A 27,987-nucleotide genomic window follows, 5' to 3' on the forward strand; every position below is an offset into this window, starting at 1 on the left:
CCAATTGCAAACGAAATTGAACGCTGTGCCATTGACACTAATCTGATCCACAGCAGCTATCAAACTAACTGGCCACCCTGCACAAGGAGTTTAAAAATTAAAAATAATTTTTTTTTAAGTACTTAATTATTATTTTTTGATTAAAGGGCAATTTAACATAGCCAATCCATCTGCTCTGCACATCTTTGGGTTGTTTGGTGATACCCATGCAAGCACAGGGAGAATATGCAAATTCCACCGTGACCCAGGGCCGGGACCGAACCCGAGTCCTCAGCGCCGTGAGGCAGCAGAGCTAATTACTGCGCTACCGTTGCCATCTACTCCACACAAGGAGTTTTGAGTTGCTGTGACAACGCACACTTTTACATGGATGTAGTAGCCTGGATCTATGGATAGTGAAGGTAATGGTTCCAATTTCTTTCCATCACATGACTCTTACCACCTACCATTGACATATGTTGGAAGGATTTACAAGTTGATGCACAACCTGTTTGGCCAAGTTATAAACATGCCTTCCTTGATCATCAAGTCCTGGAGCTTATAATTCAGAGGTAGGAACGCTACCTGTTGGCCACAAGACCGCCTCACCACTCGCCACAGTCTGCCAATTTGACTACCTGCCCATGATCCCAACACTTTGTCTCCTGCCACCCTGCTGTTCTCGTAACCAAGCCAGTAATTCTCCTTCAATCCTTTCAGCTTTACCTAAGGTTCTCTTATGATGGACTTTTTCAAATGTTTTTTGGCAGTCCATATAAATAACATCCATCGGCATACCCTATCTAGTAAATTAGGCACTCTTCAATAAACTGAATCTGGTTCATCTGTATGGCCTACCTTTCACAAATCCATGTTGGTTATCATAGATTATCATAGAATTTACAGTGCAGAAGGAGGCCATTCGGCCCATCGAGTCTGCACCGGCTCCTGGAAAGAGCAACCTACCCAAGGTCAACACCTCCACCCTATCCCCATAACCCAGTAACCCCACCCAACGCTAAGGACAATTTTTGGACACTAAGGGCAATTTATCATGGCCAATCCACCTAACCTGCACATCTTTGGACTTTGGGAGGAAACCGGAGCACCCGGAGGAAACCCACGCACACACGGGGAGGATGTGCAGACTCCGCACAGACAGTGACCCAAGCCGGAATCGAACCTGGGACCCTGAAGCTGTGAAGCAATTGTGCTATCCACAATGCTACCGTGCTGCCCTCGATTATCTCTGATTGGCTGAGAATTTTTAAGCTGTTCAGTCACTTCAAACTTAATTGTAGACTCTAGCAACTTCTGACAACAGATATTTGGCCAAGTGGTCCATAATTCCCTGGTTTCCCTCTCTATTTATTAAATAGTGGAGTGATGTGCTCAGATTTTTGATCTAAAGGAACTAAAACTTAAAAGCTTCTCTACCTTACAAGGCCCCAGTTGTTAAGTAACCGCTGCTGGTTTATTTATTCTACATGCTGTAACGCTCTCTAAGCACCAGAGAATCACAGGATTGTGATTCGAGAGAACGTTGAAAAACTATGGGCGGAATTCTCCCCCCCCCCCCACACGCCGGGTGGGAGAATCGCTGGGGCACCACGTGTGTCCCGCCACACTGCCCCGACACCCGCACGCGATTCTCCCACCCCCCCCCCCCCCCCCCCAAACCAGCGCTGCGACAATCACGCCTGGCCACTCGGAGAATCGCCGCTCGCCTTTTGCAAAAGGCGAGCGGCGATTCTCCGGCCCGGATGGGCCGAGCGGCCACCCCAACACGACAGGTTCCTGCCGGCGCCGTTCACACCTGGTCGCTACCAGCGGGAACTGCGCGGGAATGCTGGGGGGTGGCCTGAGGAGGGGGTGGGAGCCTCCGATGGGGTCTGGCCCGCGATCAGTGACCACCGATCGGCGGGCCGGCCTCTCTAAAGGAGGACCTCCTTTCCTCCGCTGCCCAGCAAGATCCATCCGCCATCTTCTTGTGGGGCGGCCTCGGGGAGGACGGCAACCGCGCATGTGACGCGACGCCGCTCCTAGCCCCCCGGAGCGGGAGAATAGGGGGCTGGGAGCGGGCTCTGATGCCGGAGTAAAACACTCCGGTTTGTCTCCATTTCGGAGAATCGCGCCCCCTATTTCGGACGTCTGCAATACTCTCACCTACATCCTTTAAAACCCTGGGATGGAAACCATCTGGACCTGGGGTTGTAATCTCCATCGTGCTATTACTTTATTCGTGATTGTTATTTTTCTTACGCTAATTTTGTTTTGTTGAGTCCCTGTCCCTGGTTTCAATATTAGATTCCTTGGGATTGCCAGCACACCGATCTCTCCCTATGTTGTAAATACCGATGCAAAGTGTTTGCAAAATAACGGTTGTTTTAAGATATTTATATTTTTTATTGGTAAGCATTAAAAATGAAGTATAGTTTTAAGTGGGTTTAATTTAACAGTTCGCTGCCTGGAAGGGTAAAACCTTTAGTTAGATTCATGCTGTTTTTATGTGGGGGTGGGGGGGGGGGGGTGTTTTCAATTCCTGTGATTCTTTGGTGCTTAGAGTGGGTTACAGCATGTAGAATAAATAAACCAGCAGCGGTTGCTAACAACTGGGGCCTTGTAAGGTAGAGAAGCTTTTAAGTTTTAGTTTAGCTAATTTGATTGCAGTTGGAGACAGGTATAGAGAGAGAGATAGATGGCAGCTCTCACAGCTCTGCTAAAAGCAGTTGGTTTCAGAAAGCTAAAGAGAACATCTCCCTCAGTCTTTCTAGAAGAAAAGCCATATTAAGGAGTAATGGTTAAGAAAACAGATGCCAGAAATTTAAAGTCCAAATAGTAAAGGAAATTGGAGAAATTAAGAGAAGTTTCCAAGAAGCCAAGAGTTAACGGAACAGAGGAAATTGGGAACCAGAACAGGTCACTGTTCAATAGACTCACAAAGAGATGCAAACTTATTGCATCGTGAGAGGCCAGAAAGATATCTGCAGTGGTGCTAAGGTTTGTGAGAAAGTACTACAGTTTGGGAGACATTATTTGAAATAATTGTGGAAATCGGTGGCTGAACCTCAGAGTTTGTGTAAAAGCCTTTAAGACAAAGGAAACCTGAAGGGAGAGATGGAAAACCTAAAAGCGAAACCTTGATGGGAGCAGTGGAAAGAAAGCATAATTTAAAAGAAGATTCAAAAGTATGACTTTTGAAAGTGAAATTTCAAGTCACTCGTGTGGAAGCCGAAGTTCAGTGAGACAAGGTGGCACATGGTATAAGAATTATCTGGGAGGATTTTGAGGAGAAATTCATAGACGTTCAGAGAGGAGTGTGCCTTACCACAGTTATCTTGTGTGCTTAAAAAGGACTTTGTGTGGTAATGAGACCATTGTATCTTTTTTAAAATAAATTTAGAGTACCCAATTAATTTTTTTCCAATTAAGGGACAATTTAGCGTGGCCAATCCACCTATCCTGCACATCTTTGGGTTGTGGGTGCGAAACCCACGCTAACACGAGGAGAATTTGCAAACTCCACTGACCATTGTATATTAAGTTGTACTTTGTCATCCATGTTAATCTTAAATTCTGTGTAATTAAGCTAATGGGGGAAAAAAGGAGTATTGTTTCATAATCCAATTTTTTCATGTTTAATGTTTTTTTTCTTGTTGTCAAAGCTAATTAGTGGTTCTATGACTGTTTGCTAACATTTTATTTAAAAAAGTTGAAGTTATGGTTTTTCGAGCCAGTGTTCCATTCAGGGATCATACCATCCAATTATAACATCAAGTGGGATAGTAACAAAAGCAATTGTTTAATATTTCCGTATTCTACTTATTTTCTTTCACAATAACACCATTGGCAGTTTTAAGGGGTCCATATTGCTGCTGATATAATTACAAAAAATTACTTGTGTTGTGGAGATGTCGGATCTCAGCCAGTGTGACAGGAAAGGTAATATAATTGGCCTCAGTAAATTATGCAGTGACAGAAAAACGCATTAATTATTCCCATTCCTAATTCTATCCAGTGAACCATAATCGAGTGTGAATATTTGGTAAGGATACAATTGGACTTGGCTGTGATACCTCACAAACGCTGAGCCCGCTGGCACTCCCTTTGAACCTTATATATGAAAATAAACAGATTATCAAAGGATACTCAAAAGTTGAAACCTATGGAACTTTACTCCAGCAAAACTAAGGAAGGAAAAATTATAGGCAATAACATTTTTATTTTTTATTTTTTTTAAATTTCGAGTACCCAATTAATTTTTTCCAATTTAAGGGGCAATTTAGCGTGGCCAATCCACCTAGCCTGCACATCTTTGGGTTGTGAGGGCGAAACCCACACAAACACAGGGAGAATGTGCAAACTCCACATGGACAGTGACCCAGAGCCGGGATCGAACCTGGGACCTCAGCACCGTGAGGTAACAGGGCTAACCCACTGCGCCATCGTGCTGCCCTATAGGCAATAAAATTAACAAATATCATGAAGATTAGCAAAGGTACTGCAAATGTCCATGGGTAAATGGTGGATTTACTTCTTTGTTAGTGCCTCACACCACATGAACAGATTGAAAACCTACTAAACTCATTTACATATACCACTCAAGCTAGTTTCTACAAACTGCTCTGGGTGGTTTTCTTCTATTAAATGTTGTATAAAATTGTTTTGTTTTCCCCTGGTGTAACATTGGCTAACTCTGCTGAATACCACTCCCTGATAGGGTGTGAAGCACTGAGACCTAATTGTGTGAATTTAGCCATTTTTTCCCCATATGCTATTTGCAATGCTGAGATCGTCTTTGCATTAAACTGTACATCTGCTTTTTAATTACAGCCCAATTGCTCTACAACCACCCATCCCCTTATAATTAGCCTTGTACTTTTGATAGATTGCTGCCTGAGATAATTTTCTTAAGGTGCTGCTCCAAGAATAATTAATTAATATGTCTATTGCTATCAGTGCATGTTCCAAAGAAATACATGATTTATTTCTTATATTATTTTACATAAAGTATGGTTCTAAAAGCCAATACATGCTGGAATAACTGATAATTAGATGGTAATGTGGAACTGAGAACCAGCATGCAGCTATGTCAGACATAATGAAGCGAGTGATCAGTGTGAGACGAATACTGCAGAGCAAGAGGTTTCTAGGCCTGTGATGTAATGGTCTTAACCCTTTAGAATCCACAGTGGTATTTTAACATCAAAATTAATACGTTTTTGAATATGCTGATTTTAATGTACAAATGGAAAGATGGTCTTGCACTTACATAACATTCCTCCTCCGCTAATTGTGTAGAACTTTCCAGTTGTCAGCTAGAGATTTATTTTGAGAGAAAATGAAGCATGTATGTCACCATCATTCTACATCAGTAATCTGCAGGACGCTGGCTTTCTTAACACTAACACTAATTTCTTGCAAAAGAATTGAAGAAAGTACCACAGCATATTTGGAGTGAAAACAGCATTAGCAGATGGACTTGAAATGTAATGTTTAAAATTACTTCCTCGGGCGTCACGGTAGTGTAGTGGTTAGCACTGCTGCCTACTGAGGACCCGGATTCGATCACGGCTCCATTCTCCCCGTATCTGCGTGGGTCTCACCCCTACAACCCAAAGATGTGCCGGTTAGGTGGATTGGCCACGCTAAATTGGCCCTTAATTGGAAAAAAAATAATTGGGTACTCTAATTTTTTTTTAAATTAAATTACTTCCTCACAACCTATTCTGAGTGTTTCTTGCATTGTTGAGGTATTGATTCAGAGCCCTGTCTATCATTGCTGCGATATTAATTATTCTGCTTTTCACAAAGGCTTACCGTGAGGTCTTTGAATATTTCATTGAGGATCTAAAAACCTACAAACCATTGCTGTCTGCCATAAAGAATGAATATGAAATTACTCTAGGTATGTCATTTCTGTTACTCATAGTGGAACCTGTACTAAGTACTATACTTCTGGATGATGTGTATACTAAAAAGGACTAAAACTCCTAATTATCAGTTAGTTCTTTTGTAAATTATATTCTTGTGGCGAAGCAGCAGGTAGCTGTAAACTGATCATTTGACCACATTAGTTTAAAAGTGGCCGTTGATTCCATGAACATTGCCAGAGCTAAGTATAGCATCAATGTTTTTGCTCAAGGATCAATTAAAAATGTTGTTTAAAAATATTACTAACAAGACTGTCCCCGTGGCTCAGTAGGTTTGTCCATTGAGTAATTGAACATTAATGAGATATTCAAGATCATAAGGTGCCTGGGTCAGAGTAGATAGGGAGAAACTGTTCCGCTCATGAAAGAATCAAGAATCAAGAATGAGAGGGTGCTGATTTGAGGTACTTGGCAAAAGAAGCAAAAGCGATCTGAAAACATTTTTTCACTCATCAAGTTGCTAAGGTCCAGGATGCACTCCTAAGAGTGAAATGGAGACAATTTCAATTGATGCATTTGAAAGGGAACTATACAGTCGTCTGAAAAGGAAGAATGTACAGGGTTACAGGGAGAGGCAGAGGGCTGATGTTAGGTGAATTGCTCAACGGGAGAACCAGTGCAGATGTGATGGACTGAATGGTGTCCTTTGTGCTGTAACAATTCTGAGATTCTGTGACCAGAAATGTGCTAAGTTTGAATCATAGCCTGACTTGAGTTTACTGAACTCAGCCAGGGTAGCAGCAGGAATCGCTAGTGCCAGTCTCCCTTGGTTCGGGCGATGAAATGCAACGGTTCCGATTCCTGCATTTAGGCATTGCAACTCCTCCTTGTATGTTATTGTATGGCGTAGCTTTTGTGAGGACCACGAAGAATCCAGCACAAGTTTTAAGGATACAAAGAAATAACATTTCTTCATTGGGGAAGCTCATACTCCAACAGGATTGTGGGATTGTCATTAGTCCCCAGCCAATGGTAAGCAGGCAGGGTATAACAGTAACAAAAACAGAAAGTGCTGGAAAAACTCAGATATAGCAGCATCTGTGGAGAGATAAACTGAGTTAATGTTTTGAGTCGAATATGACTTTTCTTTGGAACTGAAGAGAGGTTCAATATGGATTTTATGTTGTTTAAAAGGGGCAGGTGGAGCAAAATTAAGTTTCAGGGATAGGTTAGAGGACAGGAGAAATTAAATGACAAAGGTGTCATGGAACAACTTTCAAAAGCAGTGGCAATATGTTATAAGACCACCACTTGGTTAGAATGGGTATTGATAACAGAATAAAGGTCAGCATTGTCTGAAAACAAAAACTTGAGGACAAGATACATACTGGCACTGTGGGTGGTGGGTACTCCAAATGGAGCACAGAGTTCATGGTCTGAAGTTGTTGGGACTCAATATGATTCCAGAAGTCTGTAGAGTGCCTAATTGGTAGATGAGATGCTTTTCCTCCAGCTTGCATTGGGTTTTACCAGAACAATGTGGCAGGCCGAGGACAGAAATTTGAACATGAATTAAAATGGCAAGTGACGGGAAGATTAGCCAGTGGACTGAGCCAAGGTAGATTAGTTGTGTTGTACTTTATGGGGAATAATCTCATAATGCTCATTGTCAAAACATTGACAAGAAAAATGGCAACTTGTGTGAACTAGAAGAAGACAGATCAAATAAACCAAAAGGTTCAAGGGAGGAAGGGGACAATATCTGGAGATTGGCAATTAAAAATCAAATTAAAAAATTCTGCTACTCCTAAAATTTGACATTGATTATAATCTAATTCATTGAGTTCCTTTTAACCTCTGCAACTCCGAATTGTGTAGGATTTAAGAAAAATCTTAATGTCTAATGGCCAATCTCCCCCTCTCATCTCCAATCTCTTCCAGTCTCCATCATAAACCTTCTTGTACTTTTCTGGGGGGTTTCTGTATGATGCACTATCAATTACAATGAGATGAGAGTGGAGTGTAATCGAGGCTTCATTAAGCAGAGATGTGTAGCCTCCTGCAGCTGCCGCCGAAATGGCTGCAGCTTGGTGAGCACACATATTTATACTCCACCCACTGGACGGAGCCAGCAGGCAGGGATCTACCCCTGTACCTGTAGTAGAGGAGCCTTACCGTATTATATCTCTTATGTGATATATACAACAGTGGTGACTACCACATTCACCCCCTGTTAAAAAAGAGTCCAGCGGGGGTAGTGGAAAACTATTTACATGCATTTTAAGGTTAACATTTTGGGGAAAGGTCACAAATCCAGCCGATCGGGTGCCTTGATCTTCCGTTGTGAGCGCCGCAGTCCCGATGGCGATGCAGGCGTCGGCTCGGTCGCTGGTGACTCCGGGAGTGTGTAGACCTCATCTTCATCCCCGGGTGGGACCAAGGGGAGGATGGATCGTCCTGGAGCGGGGGCTGTGGTGAGGTGCGCTGGGGAGGGAGGAAGGGTGGCACCGGGGCAGAGGGTGGGAGGTGTGGGGACCCAGCTGGTGCCAGGTCCCTGAGGGAGACTGTGTCTTGGCGGCCGTCGGGGTACGCCACGTAGGCGTACTGCAGGTTTGCATGAAGTAGCTGTACCTTCTCGACCAACGGGTCTGCCTTGTGGAGCCACACGTGCTTGCAGAGGAGAACGGGTCCTGGAGATGCCAGCCACGTTGGGAACAAAACCCCGGAGGTGGACTTCCTGGGGAAGGCAAGGAGACGTTCATGGGGGGGTTGCATTAGTCGCCGTGCAAAGTAGCGATCGGATGGAGTGAAGGGCGTCGGGGAGGACCTCCTGCCAGCGGGAGACCAGGAGATCTTTGGACCGTAGGGCCAGCTGGACAGCCTTCCAGACCGTCCCATTCTCCCGCTCCACCTGCCCGTTTCCCCGGGGGTTGTAGCTGGTCGTCCTGTTCGAGGCGATGCCCTTGCTGAGCAGGTACTGATGCAGCTCATCGCTCATAAAGGAGGATCCCCGGTCGCTATGGATTTAGGCGGTGAAACCGAACAGGGCGAAGATGGTGTTGAGTGCTTTGATGACGGTGGCAGACGTCATATCGGGGCATGGGCGGCGAAGGGAAATCTGGAGTATTCGTCAACCACGTTAAGGAAGTAGGCGTTTCGGTCGGTGGAGGGGAGGGGCCCTTTGAAATCCACGCTGAGGCGCTCAAAGGGGCGGGAGGCCTTCACGAGATGCGCACGGTCTGGCCGGTAGAAGTGCGGTTTGCACTCCGCGCAGACCTGGCAGTCTCTGGTGATAGCCCTGACCTCCTCAATGGAATAGGGCAGATTGCGGGCCTTTATGAAGTGAAGGAACAGGGTGACCCCTGGGTGACAGAGTGTCGTGTTGGGTCCGGAGTCGGTCCACTTGTGCGCTGGCACATGTACCTCGGGATAGGGCATCGGGGGGCTCGTTGAGCTCACCGGGGCGATACAAAATCTCGTAATTGTAGGTGGAGAGCTCGATCCTCCACGTCAAGATTTTACCATTTTTGATCTTGCCCCGCTGTGTGTTGTTGAACGTGAAGGCAACCGATCGTTGGTCAGTGAGGAGAGTGAATCTCCTGCCGGCCAGGTAATGCCTCCAATGCCGCACAGCTTCTACGATGGTTTGGGCCTCCTTCTCAACGGAGGAGTGCCGAATTTCAGAGGCATGGCGGGTGCGTGAAAAGAATGCCACGAACCTGCCTGCCTGGTTGAGGGTGGTGGCCAGAGCGACGTCTGATGCATCGCTCTCGACTTGGAAGGGGAGCGTCTTGTCAACCACGTGCATCGCGGCCTTGGCGATGTCGGCCTTGATATGGTTGAAGGCCTGGTGAGCCTCGGCCATCAGCGGGAAAACGGTGGAATGAATGAGTGGGCGGGCCTTGTCCGCATTGGGCGTAGTATGAGAAGAACCCCAGGCATCGTTTGAGGGCCTTGGGGCAGTGAGGGAGGGGGAGTTCCATGAGGGGTGCATGCGATCGGGGTCGGGCCCTAGAACTCCATTTTGCACCACATAGCCGAGGATGGCTAAGCGGTTGGTGCTGATCACGCACTTCTCCTTGTTGTACGTTAGGTTGAGGAGTTTGGCGGTGTGGAGGAATTTGGAAAGGTTAGCGTCGTGGTCCTGCTGGTCATGGCCGCAGATAGTGACATTATCCAGGTACAGGAAGGTGGCCCGCAGTCCGTACTGGTCAACCATTCGGTCCATCTCCCGTTGGAAGACCAAGACCCCATTAGTGACGCCGAAGGGAACCCTAAGGAAGTGGTAAAGGCGACCGTCTGCTTCAAACGCGGTGTACGGGAGGTCCGCCTTGCGAGTGGGGAGCTGGTGGTAGGCAGATTTCAGATCCACTATCAAGAAGACCCGGTACTGTGCAATCTGATTGACCATATCATATATGCGTGGGAGGGGGTACGCGTCGAGCTGCGTGTACCGATTGATGGTCTGACTGTATTTTTCGCCCCAGTTTTCACAACTACCACTTGGGCTCTCCAGGGGCTGTTGCTGGCCTAGATAATGCCTTCCCGCAGCAGCCGCTGGACCTCGGACCTGATGAAGGTCCTGTCCTGGGCATTGTACCGTATGCTCCTGGTGGCGACGGGTTTGCAATCTGGGGTGAGGTTTGCAAACAGAGAAGGTGGGTCGACCTTAAGGGTCGTGTGACCGCATACAGTAAGGGATGGTAGGGGCCCACCGAACTTCAGGGTTAGACTTTGGAGGTTGCACTGGAAGTCCAGGCCGAGTAGCAAGGCAGCGCAGAGGTTGGGGAGGACGTAGAGGTGGAGGTCGCTGAACTCTAATCCCTGGATGGTGAGGGTAGCGGTGCAGTACCCCCGGATCTCCACAGAGTGGGATCCGGAGGCCAGGGAGATTCTCTGGTTAATGGGGTGTACCGCGAGGGAGCAGCGCCTTACCGTATCAGGGTGGATTAAGCTCTCCGTGCTCTCGGAGTCAAGAAGGCGTGATGTCTTCTGCCCATCGACCTTTACCGTCGTCGACGCGGTTGCGAGGTTGTGCGGCTGGGACTGGCCGATCGTGATGGAGACGAGCTGTAGCTGGTGTTGGAAGCCCCCTGGCTGGTCGGCAGGCAATGAGCGGCCCGATGAGGTGCCGACGAGCAGGGGTCCTGAGGCGGGGAAGGTGGCGGCGCCCACGGGGCGCACGTGGCGGGCCCAGTTAAAGATGGCGGTGCCCACGGGCTACACGAGGCCTGATCAGGGGAAGATGGCGGTGCCCACGTGCCGCACGTGTCCTGAGGCAAGCAAGATGGCGGCGCCTACAGGCCGCATGTGGTCTGAGGCGAGGAAGATGGCAGCGCCCACGGGCCGCAAGTTGTGGTGCAGGAACAATGGGCCTGGTTACAGCGGCGATCGAGCGGGCCTGGCACACAGCAGCGAAATGTTCTTTCTTCCTGCAGGCCTTGCAGAGTGCGCTCAGCGCCAGGCAGCGCTGCCGGGGGTGCTTCGTCTGTCCGCAGAAGTAACACTTGGGTCCCCCGGGGCTGGCTGGCTGCCGCGCGGCGCAGGCTTGGGGTTGGCTGGGGGGGCGCGCTGGTGGGGTCCACGATGGGGTGTTTGCTGGTGGGGTCCACGATGTCCAGGAGGGGGGGGGCGCCGTGTGGTCGGGGGCGTACGCTTGTCCATTACGGGAGGCGACCGTTAGTGAGATTGCGAGTTTCTTGGTCGGTGCGAGGTCGAGGGTAGCCCCTTCTAAGAGGCGCTGGCGGATGTACGCCGACCCTATGCCCGTAACGAAAGCGTCCCTAATTAGGAGTTCGGAATGTTCAATGACCGAAACGGCCTGGCAATCGCAGTCCCTCACCAGGGCGTGCAGGGCACGCCAGAAATCTTCCACAGCCTCACCGGGGAGTTGATGCCGCGTGGAAAGGAGGTGCCTAGCATAGAGCTTGTTGGTCTGCTGAGTGTAGATCTCTTTCAGTAGCGCCATGGCCTTAGCGTAGGTAGGCGCGTCCCGGATGAGGGGAATGATATCGGAGCTCAGCGGCGTATACAGGATCTGGAGCTTCTGTGCCTCTGAGGGCTGTTCTGTCGCAGATCCGATGTAGGCTTCAAAGCAAGCTAGCCAATGTGCGAAGGCCGACTTGGCGTTGTCTGCTGGAGGGTGCAGCTGTAGGCGATCCGGCTTGATGTGGAGGTCCATCGTTGTAAAATCTCTGCTTAATAAATTGATGCACTATCAAGTACGACGAGACGAGAGAAGAGTGTAATCGAGGCTTTATTAAGCAGAGATGTGTAGCCTCCTGCAGCTGCTGCCGAAATGGCTGCAGCTCGGTGAGCACACACATTTATACTCCGCCTACTGGGCGGAGCCAGCAGGCAGGGATCTACCCCAGTACCTGTAGTACAGGAGCCTTACCGTATTACATCTTGCATGTGATATATACAACAGTGGTGACTACCACACTGTAATACGTGGACTAAATGCTATTCCAAACTTTCTTTTCTGAATTTTTCTAAATAATAAATATTCAAAGAACAAAGAAAATTACAGCACAGAAACATGCCCTTCGGCCCTCCCAGCCTGCGCCGATCCAGATCCTTTATCTAAACCTGTCTTCTATTTTCCAAGGAACTACTTCCCTCTGTTCCTTGCCCGTTCATATATCTGTCTAGATGCATCTTAAATGATGCTATCGTGCCCGCCTCTACCTCCTCCGGTGCCAAAGCGTTCCAGGCACCTACCACCCTCTGTGTAAAAAAACTTTCCATGCACATCTCCCTTCAACTTTCCCCCTCTCACCTTGAAATCGTGACCCCTTGTAATTGACACCCCCACTCTTGGAAAAAGCTTGTTGCTATCCACCCTGTCCATACCTCTCATAATTTTGTAGACCTCAATCAGGTCCCCCCTCAACCTCCGTCTTTCCAACGAAAACAATCCTAATCTACTCAACCTTTCTTCATAGCTAGCACTCTCCATACCAGGCAACATCCTGGTGAACCTCCTCTGCACCCTCTCTAAAGCATCTACATCCTTCTGGTAATGTGGCGACCAGAACTGCACGCAGTATTCCAAATGTGGCCTAACCAAAGTCCTATACAACTGTAACATGACCTGCCGACTCTTGTACTCAATACCCCGTCCGATGAAGGCAAGCATGCTGTATGCCTTCTTCACCACTATCGACCTGCGTTGCCACCTTCAGGGTACAATGGACCGGAACTCCCAGATCTCTCTGTACATCAATTTTCCCCAGGACTCTTCCATTGACCGTATAGTCCGCTCTTGAATTAGATCTTCCAAAATGCATCACCTCGCATTTGCCTGGATTGAACACCATCTGCCAATTCTCTTCCCAACTCTCCAATCTATCAATATTTTGGCAGCACGGTAGCATTGTGGATAGCACAATTGCTTCACAGCTCCAGGGTCCCAGATTCGATTCCGGCTTGGGTCACTGTCTGTGCGGAGTCTGCACATCCTCCCCGTGTGTGCGTGGGTTTCCTCCGGGTGCTCCGGTTTCCTCCCAAAGTCCAAAGATGTGCAGGTTAGGTGGATTGGCCATGATAAATTGCCCTTAGTGTCCAAAAATTGTCCTTAGCGTTGGGTGGGGTTACTGGGTTATGGGGATAGGGTGGAGGTGTTGACCTTGGGTAGGTTGCTCTTTCCAGGAGCCGGTGCAGACTCGATGGGCCGAATGGCCTCCTTCTGCACTGTAAATTCTATGATAATCTATGATAACCAACATGGATTTGTGAAAGGTAGGCCATACAGATGAACCAGATTCAGTTTATTGAAGAGTGCCTAATTTACTAGATAGGGTATGCCGATGGATGTTATTTATATGGACTGCCAAAAAACATTTGAAAAAGTCCATCATAAGAGAACCTTAGGTAAAGCTGAAAGGATTGAAGGAGAATTACTGGCTTGGTTACGAGAACAGCAGGGTGGCAGGAGACAAAGTGTTGGGTTCATGGGCAGGTAGTCAAATTGGCAGACTGTGGCGTCTGATGCATCGCTCTCGACTTGGAAGGGGAGCGTCTTGTCGACCACGTGCATCGCAGCCTTGGCGATGTCGGCCTTGATATGGTTGAAGGCCTGGTGAGCCTCGGCCATCAGCGGGAAAACGGTGGAATGAATGAGTGGGCGGGCCTTGTCCGCATTGGGCGTAGTATGAGAAGAACCCCAGGCATCGTTTGAGGGCCTTGGGGCAGTGAGGGAGGGGGAGTTCCATGAGGGGTGCATGCGATCGGGGTCGGGCCCTAGAACTCCATTTTGCACCACATAGCCGAGGATGGCTAAGCGGTTGGTGCTGAACACGCACTTCTCCTTGTTGTACGTTAGGTTGAGGAGTTTGGCGGTGTGGAGGAATTTGGAAAGGTTAGCGTCGTGGTCCTGCTGGTCATGGCCGCAGATAGTGACATTATCCAGGTACAGGAAGGTGGCCCGCAGTCCGTACTGGTCAACCATTCGGTCCATCTCCCGTTGGAAGACCAAGACCCCATTAGTGACGCCGAAGGGAACCTTAAGGAAGTGGTAAAGGCGACCGTCCGCTTCCTCCCAAAGTCCAAAGATGCGCAGGTTAGGTGGATTGGCCATGATAAATTGTCCTTAGTGTCCAAAATTGCCCTTAGTGTTGGGTGGGGTTACTGGGTTATGGGGATAGAGTGGAGGTGTTGACCTAGGGTGGGGTGCTCTTTCCAAGTGCCGGTGCAGACTCGATGGGCTGAATGGCCTCCTTCTGCATTGTAAATTCTATGAAATATTTTGCTGTATTCTTTGACAGTCCTCCTCGCTATCTGCAACTCCACCAATCTTAGTATCATCGGCAAACTTGCTAATCAGACCACCTATACCTTCGTCCAGATCATTTATGTATATCACAAACAACAGTGGTCCGAGCACGGATCCCTGTGGAACACCACTAGACACCTTTCTCCATTTTGAGACACTCCCTTCCACCACTACTCTCTGTCTCCTGTTATCCAGCCAGTTCTTTTTCCATCTAGCTAGTACACCCTGAACCCCATACGACTTCACTTTTTCCATCAACCTGCCATGGGAAACTTTATCAAACGCCTTACTGAAGTCCATGTATATGACATCTACAGCCCTTCCCTCATCAATTAATTTTGTCACTTCCTCAAAGAATACTATTAGGTTTGTAAGACATTACCTTCCCTGCACAAAACCATGCTGTCTATCACTGATAAGTTTATTTTCTTCCAAATGTGAATAGATCCTATCCCTCAGTATCTTCTCCCAACAGTTTACCTACCACTGACGTCAAGCTCACAGGTCTATAATTCCCTGGATTATCCCTGCTACCCTTTTTAAACAAAGGGACAACATTAGCAATTCTCCAGTCCTCCGGGACCTCACCCGTGCTCAAGGATGCTGCAAAGATATCTGTTAAAGCCCCAGCTATTTCGTCCCTCGCTTTCCTCAGTAACCTGGGATAGATCCCATCCAGACCTGGGGACTTGTCCACCTTAATGCCTTTTAGAATATCCAAAACTTCCCCTTCCTTATGCCGACTTGACCTAGAGTATTTAAACATCCATCCCTAGCCTCAACATCCGTTATGTCCCTCTCCTTGGTGAATACCGATGCAAAGTACTCATTAAGAATCTCACCCATTTCCTCTGACTCCACGCATAAATTCCCTCTTTTGTCTTTGAGTGGGCCAATCCTTTCTCTAGTTACCCTCTTGCTCTTATATACAAATGAAAGGCTTTGGGATTTTCCTTAACCCTGTTAGCCAAAGATATTTCATGACACCTTTTAGCCCTCTTTATTGCGCGTTTGAGATTTGTCCTACTTTCCCGATATTCCTCCAAAGCTTCATCAGTTTTAAGTCACCTAGATCTTATGTATGCTTCCTTTTTCATTTTAGCTAGTCTCACAATTCCACCCGTCATCCATGGTTCCCTAATCTTGCCATTTCTTTCCCTCATTTTCACAGGGACATGTTTGTCCTGCAGTCTAATCATCCTTTCCTTAAAAGACTCCCACATTTCAAATGTGGATTTACCCTTAAACAGCTGCTCCCAATCCACATCCCCTAGCTTCTGCCGAATTTTGTTATACTTGGCCTTTCCCCAATTTAGCACTCTTCCTTTAGGACCACTCTCGTCTTTGTCCATGAGTATTCTAAAACTTACGGAATTGTGATCGCTATTCCCAAAGTAATCACCGACTGAAACTTCAACCACCTGGCCGGGATCATTCCCCAATACCAGGTCCAGTATGGCCCCTTCCCGAGTTGGACTATTTACATACTGTTCTAAAAAACTCTTCTGGATGCTCCTTACAAATTCTGCTCCATCTACGCCTCCAACACTACATGAGTCCCTTTCAGTGTTGGGGAAGTTAAAATCTCCCATCACGACCACCCTATTGCTCCTACATTTTTCTATAATCTGTTTACATATGTTACTGCACCCTTCCTATTTCTTAGCTCTACCCATATTGCCTCAGTGCTCGAATCCTCCATCGTGCCCTCCTTAATCACAGCTGTGATATCATCTCTGACCGGTAATCCAACTCCTCCATCCCTTTTAGCTCCCTCTCTATCCCTCCTGAAGCATCTATACCCTGGGATATTTAGTTGCCAGTCTTGCCCTTCCCTCAACCAAGTCTCAGTAATACCAATAACATCATATTCCCAGGTACTAATCCAAGCCCTAAGATCATCTGCCTTACCTGCTACACTTCTCGCATTGAAACAAATGCACCTCAGACCACCTGTCCCTTTGCGTTCATCATCTTTTCCCTGTCTACTCTTTCCCTTAGTCACATTGAGTTTATTATCTAGTACCTTACTGGCTTTAGTTGCTGCCTCTTTACTGACATCTAATTTCCTAATCTGGTTCCCATCCCCTTGCCACATTAGTTTAAAACCTCCCCAACAATGTTAGCAAAAGCACCCCCTAGGACATTGGTTCCAGTCCTGCCCAGGTGTAGACCATCCGATTTGTAATGGTCCCACCGCCCCCAGAACCGTTTCCAATGTCCCAAAAATCTGAACCCCTCCCTCCTGCACCATCTCTCAAGCCACGTATACATTCTGACTATTCGTGAATTTCTACTCTGACTGTCTCGTGGCACTGGTTTGCAATCCTGAGATTACTACCTTTGAGGTCCTACTTTTTAACTTATCTCCTAACTCCCTAAATTCTGATTGTCGGACCTCATCCCATTTTTTACCTATATCATTGGTGCCTATATGCACCACGACAACTGGCTGTTCACCCTCCCCCTTCAGTATGTCCTGCAGCCGATCTGAGACATCCCTGACCCGTGCACCCGGGAGGCAACATCCCATTCGGGAGTCTCATTTTCGACCACAAAAACACCTGTCTACTCCCCTTACGATTGAATCCCCTATGACTGTAGCCCTGCCAGTCTTTTGCCCGCCCTTCTGTGCAGCAGAGCCAGCCACGGCGCCAAGAGCATGGCTACTACTGCCTTCCCCTGGTGAGTCATCTCCCCCAACAGTATCCAAAACGGTATACCTGTTTTGGAGGGAGATGACCGCAGGGGACACCTGCACTGCCTTCCTGCTCTTTCTCTGCCTTTTGGTCACCCATTCCCTGTCTCCCTTACCAATCCTAATCTGTGGTGTGACCAACTCACTGAACGTGCTATCCACGACCTCCTCAACATCGCGGATGCTCCAAAGTGAGTCCATCCGCAGCTCCAGAGCCGTCATGCGGTCTAACAGGAGCTGCAGCTGGACACACTTCCCGCACATGAAGGAGTCAGGGGCATCGGCTGCGTCCCTGAACTCCCACATTGAGCAAGAGGAGCATAACACGGGTCTGGGATCTCCTGCCATTTTTACACTCCCAACAGTAAGTTTAAAAAAAAAAAAAAATTTACTCCCCTTCTCAGCAAGCACTCACTCATCAACCACTGCGGCCCGCACGATAGCGCCTCAGGGAAAAGAAAAACTACTTACCAGTCACAGCCAATCACTTACCTGCAGAACGTCACGGTTCAACTTCTTTCTACTTCTACCTGCCCTCGAGTCTCCCTCTTGATCTTTACTCGGCTGGGATCCTTACAGTGATTGTCTTTTTTTTTTGGTTAGAGGAGGAGGTAGGGAGGGAAACACTGAAGAAGTGTTTTGGGTTTAACTGTTACTTGACAGCAGCTGCTCCACAAACCACCTTTTGGATGCAGTGACCGCAATGCACGGATGCAAATTTTCCCCCGCAACAGCCAATCAGCATCTCCGCTCTACTGCCCTCTGCTGGATCCTTGACTTGAACACTTCGGGTGTCTTGTTCAGGTACACTTTCTGGATGCAGTGACTGCAATGCACGGATGCAAATTTTCCCCGCAACAGCCAATCAGCAGCTCTGCTCTACTGCCCTCTGCTGGATGCTTGCCTTGACTTGAACACCTCGGGTGTCTTGCTCAGGTACACTTTCTGGATGCAGTGACCGCAATGCACGGATGCAAATGTTCCCCGCAACAGCCAATCAGCAGCTCCGCTCTACTGCCCTCTGCTCATCTTACATAAAATTCCCTGTCACTGTCATTTAATCTAACTTGTCTTTTTCCTTCACTATATAATTATTTAGCCTTCTTAATCTTTTCTTCCCTATATAATTTTCAAAACCCAGATTTGCTGTTACCTGATCTCTATTTTGTCTTTTTTGTTGCTGCTGTTGCTGTACACTATTGTTATTGATTTTCACCTAGCTTTATCTACAAAAAACATATTATAAGGATTGAATTTTTATGGTCTTGCACCTTTGAAGCTCAGTTTAACCAAACAGACCAAGACATTTTTGGATGTGACCTGCATTTCTGGCTGCGTTTGCTGACCTCAACTGATTACAAGTTATTGTCAAAGACCTGCGATCTCCTCTTTTCTTCATTCCTTTATCTTTTATTTCTTTAGTACGCACGATTTGAGAGTTTTTGCTGTATGTTAGTAATGTCCATCACAAAGTGAAGTAATTTTTCTCAAAAAGCAGTTTCAAGTGGAAAACATTAATGTGTTGAGTGAAAATGTGAGAAGACAATTAGATGCATTGAAGTGGGGGCGGCACCGTGGCGTTAGCACTGCTGCCTCACGACACTGAGGATCCAGGTTCGATCCCGGCTCTGGGTCACTCTCCGTGTGGAATTTGCACATTCTCCCATGTCTGTGTGTGTCTCACCCCCACAACCCAAAGGTGTGCAGGGTAAGTGGATTGGACACGCTAAATTCCCCCATAATTGGAAAAAAATAATTGGGTACTCTAAATTTTAAAAAAAGATACACTGAAAAGGATATTATTTGCTTTATTTATTCTGAGGGGAACGGTGCCCTCTAATCTGCCTTGGGAGTTGGTGAAAGTGCTCATGTTTGTAAAACTAGTGGAATTTCGGACTTGGAATGGTGTTAAGACCATGGGACCAATTTTTCCTTATTTAAAACACAACTTCTCCAACCGATTTTAAATTCCTGATTTTCCAAAGTAACGTGCCTTAAAGTTTTATGTGTTTGCTGCAGCAAATTTTAAGATTGGAGGAGGAGAAAGTGTGTGAAGAAAAGATAATTGCAACACCTGTTTCTCCAAATCAGGGTCTATGGTAATAAAACAGTCACACCTTGTGTATTAGACCATTTTGGGCGGGATTCTCCAATCCCACGGCAGAGTGTCCACGCCGTCATAAACACCGTCGCGGAGAATCGCGGGCCGGCGTGGCGCGATTCGCGCGGCCCGCCGGCGATTCTCCGACCCGGCGCGGGGTCGGAGAATCCCGCCCTTTTTATTTCTTGAAAATTCAGTCTGAAAGTGGCTCGTGATTATATTTTTTTTTCTAAAACCTCTGCAAGTAGAGCAAGCAAGATAATTGCAATTCCCTCAGGTTCCTGTCTTTAACCAAGCAACATCTATTTATTTCTACTTCAGTTCACCTGCGAAACAGAATCCGTGAGTTGGAGCCTCTGAAAAGCTTGCTAGTTGCTACATCAGAGACCTGTGAACGGAGGATTAATGCCCTACGAGAAGAGGAAAGATTTGAGATACAATCACTGAAGAATGAAAGAATACAGCTACTGGGCAAAATTGATAATTTACTGAGGATGCAGGATTCCCTCGAGACCCAGGTCAGTTAATTCACGTGAGACTGACCGTATATTTTATGAACACAGCAGTATGTTGAATATCATGAAAACTAAAAAATTAGATTGAGATTAAGGCTATCCAATGTACTTCCAAATATGGGTGGTTGTTTGTTATCCAAAAATTAAAAGTTCATTATGCTGCAGTCAGTCTTACCTTCTTTTGCTGCTGTTTGGTTTGGTTTTCCATTTATAATAAATTGAAGCATCTTATTTATTTTCAAATAAAATGTCATCTGTCATGTTTGAACAATCTGAATGATACCCCAGTACTGCTACCATAGCCTAACGAGCAGGTTTTTAAAGCTTATTCAAGATATTCTTTCTTTGTCATAATTGTCTTTGCTCCCTTCCTCTTTCAATATGTCAGCTCTTTTCAGGGGATTGGTCCATGGATGGGCCGTAGTTATCTCCAAATTGATCATAATTTATGGGTAAAAGGACTTTGGTGGCACAATGTGAGGGGTAGACGCTCCCGCTGGAAACCCTTTTCCTGGTGCCACGTGTCTTTAATGTATCCGATAAAACCTGGGTAGAGTTCCCTGACCTCTACGATGCCCAGAGGAAGCAAAGCCGTAAAAGAACCAGCCTAAATTTCAACGGCAGACTCTGAAGCCTCCCACGGATTAACTGGAGGTAAGATGGCGACAGCAGCTTCTTTCCATTCACTCCACTAATGGCTGAAGTACTCAGCAATATTCTGGCGGTTGAGCTTGAGAAAAATCAATGATGCTTGACTTCGGATCTTGAAAGATCAGTCGAGAAGGCCTTGGACCCATTCGTTCATCTCTCAAAATCGCCTGCCAGACCGACGAAGCACAAGGAGCCACAATCATGGGCATGTCAAATACATTGTCTAACCATAATGATAGGATCACCTAATTGGAGTCCAACCGTGCCACTATAATCAAGGATAGCATGGCATTGACATCCAAGCTGAATGGAGAACAAATCCAGAAGACAAAATGTTTGTGTTGTGGGGTTACCGAAGGGGATCGAAGGTCACATCCCTACACCGTATTTCTCAGACTAGTTCCACAAAATGGTGGGTGAGATCTATTTCCATCGCCCAGAATTAGACTGGGCTCACGGTTCGCTTCAACCTAAGCTTCTTTCTGGCGATCTCCCGTGTGCACTCATTGCATGGTTTCACAACTTTAAGGTGAAGGAGTTGGTACTTCGATGGGCAAGAGAGCACTGGGATTTTACATGGGATGGCCACTCTGTCAGATTATACCAGGACATGAGTGCAGCCCTAGCCAAGAAAAGACCTAGCCAAGAAAAACAAAGTGAAATCTTCCCTTTATAGGAATGGAGTGGGGCGGCATGATAGCACAGTGGTTAGCACTATTGCTTCACAGCGCCAGGGTCCCGGTTCGATTCCTGGCTTGGGTCACTGTCTGTGCTTTCTTCTTGTGTCTGCGTGGGATGTCTTCGGGTGCTCCGGTTTCCTCCCACAAGTCCTGAAAGACATGCTCGTTAGGTGAATTGGACATTCTGAATTCTCTCTCTGTGTACCTGAACATGCGCCAGAATGTGGCGACTAGGGGCTTTTCACAGTAACTTCATTGCAGTGTTAATGTAAGCCTACTTGTGAAATAAAGATTATTATATTATTATTTTTCCGGGTTTGGTAGCCAGAATATGTCAATCTTGGGGAGAACCTCTTCCCCTACACATTCCACACCATATTTATGCACAGTAAATTCTATGAAATTCTATGAAACTACCCCTCTAACGGGTTTAAAGCGCCCAAACCAATGCTTCCGAGGCGGAGTTGCCCTGTGTGCAACCACTCACTTCACTTTTTAAAAATTTAGTGTACCCAATTAACTTTTTCCAATTAAGGGGCAATTTAGCGAGGCCAATCCATCTACCCTGCACATCTTTGTGTTGTGGGGGCAATGTGGGAGAATGTGCAAACTCCACACAGACAGTGACCCAGAGCCGGGATCGAACCTGGGACCTCAGCGCTGTGAGGCTGCAGTGCTAACCACTGCGCCACCATGCTGCCCTTGACCACTCACTTCATGACGTAATGTCCTTTTTGCAGTTGGAGAAAATTAAATTTACCATCAGGGGTTTATCTCCTTTTTCAAAGTTCTAGATACCGTCTGCTGTTGGGGATTTTGGTTATAGAGCTTAAGGCAGGCATTTTCAAAGTGGGCGTCGCAACCCGCGGGTGGGTCGCGGAGCAAGCCATCGCGGCGTTACCAATCATGGGAATTCATGCATAACAGCCGCAGTAACCGGCTTTTAACAATGCTGGCTGCGAGTTGCTTTGAAAATAACGGTTGCGACCGGCTAAAGAAATGCGGGTGCACTGCGCATGCATGCCTGCTCATTAGTGCGCATGCGGCCCGGGAATGTTGGGACCTGAACCCGGGGGTCAAAGTGCGATAGCAGCGGCTGACTGCGTGGTGATCACCGATGATGAACAAGGCTGTGACCTCGATCTGTTTTGCATCCCTAAATGTTACTCAAATGGGCAGCACGGCGGCACAGTGGTTACCACTGCTGTCTCACGGTGCCGAGGTTCCAGGTTTGATCCCGGCTCTGGGACACTGTGTATTCTTTGTGCAGCAATCTCGCTCGCCTGGCTAATCTTCGCTGCCTTTTCCAGCACAAAATCTTGCTCCCGTAATAATATTGCCCGAAGCTTATCATGAAGAAACCAAAAACAATTTGGCCACGGATTAAGATTTTAAGTCACTGAAGTTGCATGACTGGGCCTTCAGCCTCAAGTCTGTGACAAAATCTCAAATTATTTACCAGGTCTCTGGGTATGCATACAAAACATATGGCGCTCAAATGTTTCATTCTTCTTGGGGAAACAATGCTTATTGAAGCGCTTTATCACTTCATCAAAGTTCTTCTGATCCCCCTCACTTTCAAAGACAAATGAGTTATATAGTTTGAGCCCTTGTGAACCTGCCAATGTTAGCAGCAATGCGATTCACCTTTCATCAGGCTGGGCCTGCAGGCCCACGGCCGATACATAAAGTTCGAACTGCTGTTTGAACAGCCACCATTTCCCACCTACATTACCGGATATCTGAAGCTGGTGGGGGACCCTCAGTCCATTCATCTCGAGATTGAAATGAAATGAAAATCGCTTATTGTCACAAGTAGGCTTCAAATAAAGTTACAGTGAAAAGCCCCTAGTCGCCACATTCTGGTACATGTTCGGGGAGGCTGGTACGGGAATTGAACCGTGCTGCTGGCCTGCCTTGGTCTGCTTTCAAAGCCAGCAATTTAGCCCTGTGCTAAACCAGCCCCTGGTTTCAGCATTTCTTTTTACGTGTTGGGTTGTCTCAGGTTGCAGTTCACGAGACCGGTCTTCAAGCAGAATGCCTAACATTGTCACTGTCGTTGCCAACCTCAAATCTTCAGCACATTTGGTACCATGTTGTGTTTGGTCCCTTGTACTTTAAGAAGAACTCACCAAACACTTTGATCTGTCCAAACCAAGATCCTTTTATTGTATTTCGTGCAGTAGGATGACAATCTGATACAGAGCACGTTATCGTGGAGTCTTGCTACTCCTCTGGAGCTTACTCCTTGTGCTGACCAATTACATGTACGTCTATTACCCTCTATATTTTGTTCTGCAGATGGCCGGATTTGCCCCTCTTTATATCCAGGTCCCAGGTCACATGACCTTGGCCTGGAGACCGCATGGTGTTTCTGCACTGCCACCTGCTGGTTGGAGGTCTCACACCAGCCAACTCTGATATAGCCCATAGGCACATCACCACACCCCTTTTTTTTACATTTCCTTGGTTGATGAGTGGGCTTTGGGCAGGACACCAGGAAAACTGCCATGGAATCTTTTTTTTCCTTTTTTGTGTTTAGAGCTAGAGTACCCAATTATTTGGGTTGCGGAATATTTTGAAGTAAAGTGAAAAACTTAATCTAATAATGCTGTGATTTGCACTACTTAATGTTGACACCAAATCAAAAGTATTCCAATTTCCAACATTCCTGGCCTAGATGAGGCCAAAACTCTCACAAAAATAAATTTCTTCAAAAACGAAAGATGTACAGAAATTCCATTGTACTGATTTGTATTTATTTTTATTATTTTTTCAGGTCAGAAAACTTAAGGAAGAACTGGCAGCTGAATATGAACGATATCGAGAACAACATGATGCACGTAAACTTCTGATTTCAGATATGAATAATCTCCGATATCAGCAAGAACAGTCAACAGATTCTCATAAACATGAAGGTGAAAGATGATATTCAGAATTGTAAACTTCAGTTGTCTAATGACCAACTAGTAACTGATAGAGTCTAGTTTTAATCATAGTTTTATTCAAATAGGTGCTAGTTCAATGCTTGTAGCTAAGAGGCAAAAATATTAAAAGTGTCTTGACTGTCTGAAATCGGTCAGTGTCTCATATAATGAATTAACCATTGTATTCCAGTGTATTCAGCACTGAGAACGTATTGTTCTCTGTCTCATCAACTAATCAGTTCTAGCAAGGTCTCCGCCAAGCTGTGTAACATGGCAGGTGTGGGAAAACATATTCAGTACTTTTCCTATGATTGCGCACGAAGACGCTAAGCTAGTTTCAATAGGTACCAGTCATCAATCTTGAGTAATGTCCAATGTTTGATTAACAAATCATCCTCCAAGTAACAGGCATTTATTTGAACAAACAAGGAGGTCTCAGCTGAAAATTAGAAGCCAATGAAAGTAAATGAGGGGATAAACCAGAGATAAGAATTCCCTTAAAAGTAGGACCTAAGGGTGGAATCTTTGTTCCTGAATTCTTGAATCATCTGTCTGTTTGTTTGTGTTAAAGTGATTTCCTTTTATGCTTCGTGCTTTTTGTGTATTGTTTGATATTTAGTTTTTACGTTTTTCTTCAGTTTTTATTCAAGTGAGTAATTAACAATAATAAAGTCGTATTTTTGACACCTCCCACCAACCAGACTACCGATTCTTATTAGAAGATAAAATAAGAGTCCCGCAGTAATGATCAACTTATGTTTGAAATAGGGTCACTTTGAGATCCAGGTGGTTTCAAGGTAACAGGTTTTGGATGTTTGGAGTCAAGTAAACTGTGTGAGGCAGTTTTGGTAGTCTGATATTCCCAAAGCATTGGTAAGTTTTGGTTACCTAACCTGAATTGTTATTAGGGGTAGATCTATCATTGGGACGTCTCATACTCAGCTCTGGATCTGTACTCAATGGAGTTTAGAAGGATGAGAATTACAGAATACCGAGAACCTAGATAGACTGGACATGGAGAAGATGTTTTCATTAGTAGGAGAAACTAGAACCCGAGCCTCAGACTGAAGGGACGATCCTTTAACACAGATGAAGAGGAATTTCTTCAGCCAGAGGATGGCGAATCTGTGGAACTCTTTGCTGCAGAAGGCTGTGGAGGCCAAGCCACTGAGCGTCTTTAAGACAGAAATAGATAGTTTTTTTGAGAATGTTTTTATTGCAGTTTTTCATTTTATGCACTGTACAGTACCCAAGGATGAACGCATCAGATACAATATACAAGAAATTTCCATTGGTATCGACCGGCACCCCCGCCCTGGTCCCCCGTCCCTCTTTTTGTTGCTTTACGATATTTTCTTAGGTCTCATTATACAGTGGGCAATTGTCATCTATTTACATATATGTGGTTCTTTTTCCTTCCCCTCCCCCTGCTTTGTTGATTGGTCCTGCCACACACCGCCCCCCCCCCCCCTTCCACCCCAACCTGATTTTTTTGGGGGAGCGGTTCTGTTCTTTACGGCCTTGCTGTAGGCCCCCTATTATCCATTTCAGCTGTTCTCCAACCTCCCCCTACTCTCTCTGCCCCCTCCCCTTCCCTCCCTGTCTGTTCCCTACAGTCCTGTGTTTCTCTTCCACCCCACAGATCCTGGAACAAGTTGGTGAATGGCCTCCTCTGACCCTCAGATAACAAATTTGATCTTCACCAGGTGGAGGAATTCTAACAGATCTGCCAGTCAGTCTGCAGCCTGTCGCCAGCCAAGCAGGATTCTACGGCGGCCGACTAGGGAAGCAATGGCAAGAGCGTTGACCCACTTCCCCATGAATAGTACTGGCTGGTCCCCGAAGACTGCCACTCTTGGGCACGGCTCCACCCTCACCCCCACAACCTTCGATATTGCTTGAAGAACCTGCAAAGTCTGGGGCTGCCCTGGACATGTGGGTGTGGTTGGCTGGGCCTCCCTGGCACCATTCACATTTATCCTCCACCTCCGTGAAGAACCTGCTCATTCAGGTTTTTGTCAGGTGTGCCCTGTGCACTACTTTCAGTTGCATGAGGCTTAGCCTTGCGCACTGGGAGGTGGAGTTGGCCCAGTTCAGTGCTTCGCTCCAGAGTCCCCACCCTATTTCCATCCCTGGTTTTTCCTCCCATTTTCCCTGTGTTTCATCCAGTGGGGAGCGTGCCCTTTCTAATAGTTGTCCTTACAGGTCCCCGCAGTTCACCCTTCCCAGCTTACCCACGTCCAGTAGCTCCTCTAGCATTGTGTATCTCGGGGACCGTGGGAATGCTGTCGCTCCTTGCAAGTTCTTAACCTATAGGTGTCGAAGTCCGCCAGGAACACGCCGGGTCCCACCTCCCCACCTGCATGGAGCTGATGCTCTCCATGACCTCTCCCAGCCCCCTCCTCTATCATCCCCAACAACTGGAAAGTCCAGTCCATCGAGGAACTGTTTCATCCCCGAGTCCCCGTTGGGGGGTTCAGAGGTGTACAGACCCCGGTGGAAGGCCTCAAACACTTTGTTGACCTTTTTTGGTTCAGCTACCAGTCCGTCTCCATGATCCTTCACCTGCTCTACTTCCCTCCTGGCTACCTGCTTTCTCAGCTGGTGAGCCAGCAGGCGGCTAGCCTTGTCCCTGTGGTCGTAGAGAGTGCCCCGTGTCTGGCGGCGTTGGTGTGCTGCCTTCCTGGTGGAGAGCAGGTTAAAGTCCATTTGCAGCTTTTTCCACTCCGCCAGGAGCTCTACAGTCAGAGCCTCGGAGTATCTTCTGTCAACCACCAGAATGGAGTCGATCAGTTGCTATCTAGCCGCCCCCTCTTCCCTGTCTCTGGGTGCCTTATAGGCGATAATTTCTCCTCTAATCACACTTTTCAGCACCTCTCAGATCATGGAGGGCGAGACCTCCTCGTTCCGGTTGTTAGTGATATATTCATCTATGACCTGTGGTGTTTTCTGGCAGAAGACCTCGTCAGCCAAGAGGGTCGTGTCCAACCTCCATGTGGGGTATTGGACATGGCCCGACCCAAACTTCACATCCATATAGTGTAGAGCATGGTTGGAGATTACAATCGCGGAGTGCTCCTCTCTTTCTATCCTGGAAGTACCGATTTCCCACTACAAAGAAATCAGTATGGGTATAGACCTTGTGTACTTGTGCGAAGAAATAAAATTCCCTCTTACCTGGCTGCATGAACAGTATGAATCCACAGCCCTCATCTGTTCCATAAATGTTCCCAGTTCTCCAGCCATGCCTGCCGTTTCCCCGTTCTGGGATTTGACCTGTTCGTCAGTGGGTCCTGTACACAGTTCGAAAGTCCCCCCTCCCCATGATCAATTGGTGCGTATCTATGTCGGGGATTTCCGCCATGGTCTTCTTGATGAATTCAGTGTCGTCCCAGTTCGGCATGTACACATTGACCAGGACCACCGGTGCCCCGTCGAGGACACCGCTGACCATGACGTACTGTCCTCCTGAGTCCATAACGTCTTTGTCGCAGTGAACATTGCCCTCTTACTTATCAGTATGGCTATTCCCTGGCTCTTGTCCCATAACATGAATGATACGTCTGTCCTACCCATCCTTTTCTTATCCACAGTCAGTCCTTATGTGTCTCTTGGTGGAAGACTATGTCAGCTTTCATATTTTTTCAGGTGGGCGAAGACCCTTTTCACTGGGCCGTTAAGTCCCCTGACGTTAAGTCCAGGTAACTATCCTGATGGGGGTTTTTTGTCACCCACCCTCCTGCGGGATTAATCATACTTACCTTGCGGATGCGCTCCTGCACTCCAG

At 47.0% G+C, this 27,987-nt stretch overlaps 1 protein-coding gene across 3 annotated transcripts in view; it reads left to right on the plus strand.

The window, feature by feature from the left end:
- tsnaxip1 (translin-associated factor X interacting protein 1) overlaps window positions 1–27,987 on the plus strand; it is a 157,890-nt gene that overhangs the window by 22,009 nt on the left and 107,894 nt on the right. For all 3 annotated transcript variants that reach the window (XM_072518335.1, XM_072518334.1, XM_072518336.1), the window contains exons 5-7: window positions 5,794–5,887; window positions 19,749–19,945; window positions 24,053–24,191. In XM_072518335.1, coding sequence (XP_072374436.1) covers window positions 5,794–5,887; window positions 19,749–19,945; window positions 24,053–24,191 — 430 coding nt within the window. The remainder of the gene's footprint in view (window positions 1–5,793; window positions 5,888–19,748; window positions 19,946–24,052; window positions 24,192–27,987) is intronic.

This window comes from Scyliorhinus torazame, chromosome 10 (genome assembly GCF_047496885.1).
Source record: "Scyliorhinus torazame isolate Kashiwa2021f chromosome 10, sScyTor2.1, whole genome shotgun sequence".
In the NCBI taxonomy this organism is placed as follows: Eukaryota; Metazoa; Chordata; class Chondrichthyes; order Carcharhiniformes; family Scyliorhinidae; genus Scyliorhinus; species Scyliorhinus torazame.